The following is a 4,796-nucleotide window of genomic DNA, read 5'->3' on the forward strand; positions in this document are numbered from 1 at the left end:
TTTGATGTACTGCCTTTTCGGCGAAATATGCTTCGCCAAATTTCACTTGGCAACCAATCTTTCGCCGAAGTTTCATTTGGCAAACCAATCGTTGGTATAACTTTACTTCGCCTTTTTCTTATTTCGCAACGTTTTTATATTGCAAAATTTTACTTCATCACACTTTTATGTGGCAATAATTAGGTAGCAAATAACAAATTGACAAATAACATTTTGCCCAATTTTAATATTGCAAAGTTTTACTTTAAAATTTGTACAAGCGAGCGAAGCGAGCGAGCAAGACGGTTCGGAGCAGAAGCGACTTGGATAGTTTAGGTTCAGAAGGCGAAGGCGGGAGCGAAGCGAAGCAAAGCGGTGCGTGTTGTGGATAACGCTCATTTCGAGGCTTAAAGACTCGAACTCTTAAGACTCCCAGAGTCTTAAAGACTCGACTATATTTGAGGATTAAATTGGCTTATTTCTGTTGTATCTGTGGTTGTCAGGTTTTGGAGGGCTGTGCCTGTCAAAATAAGATAGAGATCTGGAGAAAATTACTGTAGTTAATGTGTGTGTTCTAAGCGAATAAATGGTATCAAGAATAAGCAAGTTTTATTTAAATACATAAAAGTGGCGACGAAAGAGGGAAGGATGATTGGTTCCATAGAAAATTACAAGCCGGAGCAGGATTTCCATGCGTATATGGAAAGAATGGACCAGTTTTTCGTGGTTAACGACGTTAAAGAAGAGAAAAAAGTTCCAATGTTTATTACGTTGATTGGACCCGAACCCTATAACGTATTAAAAAATTTGCTGTCACCAGATAAGCCGGCAACAAAAAAATACGAAACATTGGTGGAAATACTTACAAAGCATTATGTATCCAAAAGATCCGCCATTGCGGAACGCTATGAATTTTACAATTTGAAGCAGAGAGAAGGACAAAATATTAATGACTTCGTTGTCGAAATACGAAAAAGAGCTTCCTTGTGCGATTTTGGAGCATTTTTGACACAGGCTTTAAGGGACCGCTTCGTTTGCGGCATCGCGAACGAAAATATAATAAAAAGACTACTATCGGAAGGAGACAAGCTGACGTTAGACGATGCTGTGAAACAAGCGACTGCTTGGGAGAGCGCCGAAAATGAGGCCAAAAATATGGTTCCAACTGCACCAGTTTACACAGTCAACAGAAGTATCCCACGACGCCCCAATTTGCCCCCAAAGTTGCAGTGCTACCGGTGCGGGGGAATGCATGATGCAGAAAGATGTTTTAAGAAAAATGCAACCTGCTATGTTTGTCAAAAAGTGGGCCACTTAGCACATAAATGCAGGTGGCGTCCACAGAGCAAAGATCAAAAGAGTGTAAAGCAAGTGGAAACGGATGACAGGCAGGAAAATGAAGAAATAATACTAGGAAGTCTACAATATATCGGAGAAGGTGAGGAGGCAGCTGCAGAGGTTTCGTTGTGACTAGCTGAGGGTCAAAAGATTCAGATGCAAGTGGATACCGGTGCCTGTAAATCAGTGATACATCGCAATGACTATCAAAAGTATTTCAGTAAAATGCGATTAAGGAAGTGTGCATCAAAATTAAAGTCAGTGTCGGGAGAGACCCTACCCGTTTTAGGAATCATCAGTGTTAAATGCATCAGAAATAACAAAGTTTTGGATTTAGTGATTATTGACAGTAGCAAATATTTTGTACCTCTTTTAGGTCGAAATTGGTTAAGTGTATTGTATCCTGGGTGGCAAAAACTGTTTTCAATAAAAGGCAGGTCAGAGGAAATCAGGCAAGTTGCAAATATCTTTACAAATGTGGAATTGGACCAAGCTAAGGCTTTCACAAGTGAGGTTAAAAGTAAATATAAAGAGGTATTTGCCAAGGATAAGTCTTCATTCATTGTGGGGATGAAGGCATGTTTAAAGTTAAAAGAGTCTGCCCGGCCTATGTTTCATAAGGCCTATTCTATGCCATATGCTAAAAAGGAGGAAGTGGAAAAAGAGTTGTTAAGTTTAGAAAAAGCTGGTGTTATCACTAGGGTACAACACAGCGAATGGGCAAGTCCTATAGTGTTAGTACAACGAAACGACAAAAAGCTGAGAATTTGTGTGGACTACAAAGTCACTGTCAATAAAGTATTGGACACTGAGCATTATCCATTGCCCATTCCGGAAGATATTTTTACAGAGCTGGCAGGAGCTAAAATGTTTTGTGTTCTGGATTTATCAGGGGCGTATCAACAATTGCTTTTGGATGAGAGCTCTCAGGAATATTTAACAATAAATACACATTTAGGATTGTTCAGGCCTACCAGGTTACAGTTTGGAGTGTCAAGTGGGCCATCTGTGTTTCAATGTGTTATGGACCAAATATTACAAGGAATCAAAAATGTAAAATGTTTTATTGATGATTTAGTAATAACGGGCTCTAATTTAGAGGACTGTCACAAAAATCTTGTTACTGTTCTGGAGAGACTCAAACAATATAATGTAAAGGTTAATTTGGATAAATGTCAATTCTTTTGCAAAGAAATTAAGTTTCTTGGTCATTTAGTGTCCAGTGAAGGGTTAAGACCCTTGCCGGAAAAGTTAGAGGCCATTGTTGGTGCACCCTCCCCTAAAACATTAACACAATTACAGTCATACTTAGGGCTACTTAATTACTATGGAAAGTTTTTACCAAGGCTATCAGAAAAGTTGACACCCTTATATGAACTATTAAAAAAGAAATCTTCTTTTGACTGGTCATCAGAATGTGAAATTGCTTTTCAAAATAGTAAAGAATTATTGATTGGAAATGATTTGTTAGTACATTATGATGCAAAAAAAGAACTATATGTTACAACTGATGCTAGTACTTATGGAGTTGGTGCAGTGTTAAGTCATAAAATCGATGGTGAGCCTATATATTTTGCATCTAGCACTTTAAATGCGGCACAAAAAAATTACTCTCAGATAGAAAAGGAGGCATTAGCAATAATATTTGCAGTGCAAAGGTTTCACAAATTTCTGTATGGAAGAAAATTTATAATAGTATCTGATCATCAGCCTCTAAAGTTCATTTTTGATCCAATAAAGAAAATACCTATTACTGCCAATGCCAGAATACAAAGATGGGCTTTATTGTTATCAGGGTATACTTATAATATTGTTTATAGAAAGGGTACCTTGTTAGGTAATGCTGATGCCTTATCACGATTACCCCCTTCCTAAACTGACTGAAGTCACAGACTGCATAAATTATTTTAATTTTAGTGATGAACCAGGTATTGATTTTAGGGATATTGCAAAATTCACACGAACTGACCCTGTGTTAGGAAAAGTTTATGATTATGTACAGTCCGGGTGGCCAGGGCATGTTAATGATGAACAACTTAAACCATATTTCTTGAAACGGACAGAATTAAGTTTAGAACAAAACTGTGTACTATGGGGAAATCGAATTGTAATACCTACAAAATTAAGACCCTTAGTATTAAACAAATTCCATAAATCACATAATGGAATGGTACAAACCAAGATGTTGATAAGAGAATACTGTTGGTGGCCAAAAATAAATGAGGAAATAGAAAAAAATATAGGCAGTTGTACCATTTGTCAAGCTAGCCGGAATTATTCGAATAATAGTCCTTTAGTTCCATGGAAAAAAAGTGAAACTAACTTTGAAAGAATGCATATTGATTTTTTCTACAAGGACTCCTATACTTATTTAGTAATAGTTGATTCAAGGTCCAAATGGTTGGATATACATCTAATGAATAATGGTACATCAGCACAACAGGTAATTGAAAAATTATTAAAGACTTTTGCTTTCATAGGGGTACCAGGGCAAATTGTAAGTGACAATGGACCTCCATTTACTTCCAATGAATTTATTAAATTTTTAAAAGCTAATGGCTGTGAAGCTCTTAAAAGCCCACCTTACCACCCTGAGTCTAATGGTATGGCTGAACGGACAATACAAAGTATAAAAAAATCACTTGGGCGATTACAAATTTCAAACTCTAGATTATCTAAAGAAATATTGTTACAAAATTTTTATTTACTTACAGAAACACCCCAAATTCAACAGGTATGAGCCCAAATGATTTTTTGTTTAAACAAAAACCAAGAACAATTTTTGATTTAATGAAACCAAATAATACTGTTACTAGAAAAATTATTAACTCAGGAAAACAGGTTAAAATTTATATGTTCAGAGAAGGAGAAAAAGTGTGGTGTAAAAATTTAAATGGGGCAAGAGTGTGGTTAATGGGTCGGATTGTTAAAAGACTTAGTAGTGTAAGATATGTAGTTAATATTGAAGGGCTGGAAAAACAAGTCCATGCTGCAGATTTAAGAAAATGTACTGTTGTAGGTGACAATTTGGATTATACTCAAGGGCCGATAGATTTGGAGAGTGCTAGGGAATCAGAGTCAGTTTTGGTGAGGGAAAATGAAAGGGTGATGGAGGAAGGTTCCAGGGAGGATGTGGTGCTTGTAGGCGAGCATGAGCAGCAAGCAAATACTGAAACTGATTCTGGTTTCGAAGCTTCTCGGTCAGAACTGGTAGACAGTCCGGAAATTCATCTAAGACGGTCCAATAGAGTCAGAAAGGCTCCAGACAGACTGGATTTGTAATTTAGGTTGATATGTGTTAATTTTACTTAAAATCCTTAAAAAAGGGGACGACTGTTGTATCTGTGGTTGTCAGGTTTTGGAGGGCTGTGCCTGTCAAAATAAGATAGAGATCTGGAGAAAATTACTGTAGTTAATGTGTGTGTTCTAAGCGAATAAATGGTATCAAGAATAAGCAAGTTTTATTTAAATACATAAAA

General features: G+C 36.7%; 1 protein-coding gene across 1 annotated transcript in view; it reads right to left on the reverse strand.

Annotated features, from left to right (window-relative positions):
* Positions 1–2,525: 2,525 nt before the first annotated feature.
* Positions 2,526–4,796, reverse strand: part of LOC141442543 (protein polybromo-1-like) — an 8,639-nt gene continuing 6,368 nt past the window's right edge. The window contains exon 8 of the mRNA XM_074107563.1: positions 2,526–2,596. Within this exon, the coding sequence (XP_073963664.1) occupies positions 2,526–2,596 (71 nt within the window). The remainder of the gene's footprint in view (positions 2,597–4,796) is intronic.

This window comes from Choristoneura fumiferana, chromosome 25 (assembly GCF_025370935.1).
Source record: "Choristoneura fumiferana chromosome 25, NRCan_CFum_1, whole genome shotgun sequence".
Classification (NCBI taxonomy): Eukaryota; Metazoa; Arthropoda; class Insecta; order Lepidoptera; family Tortricidae; genus Choristoneura; species Choristoneura fumiferana.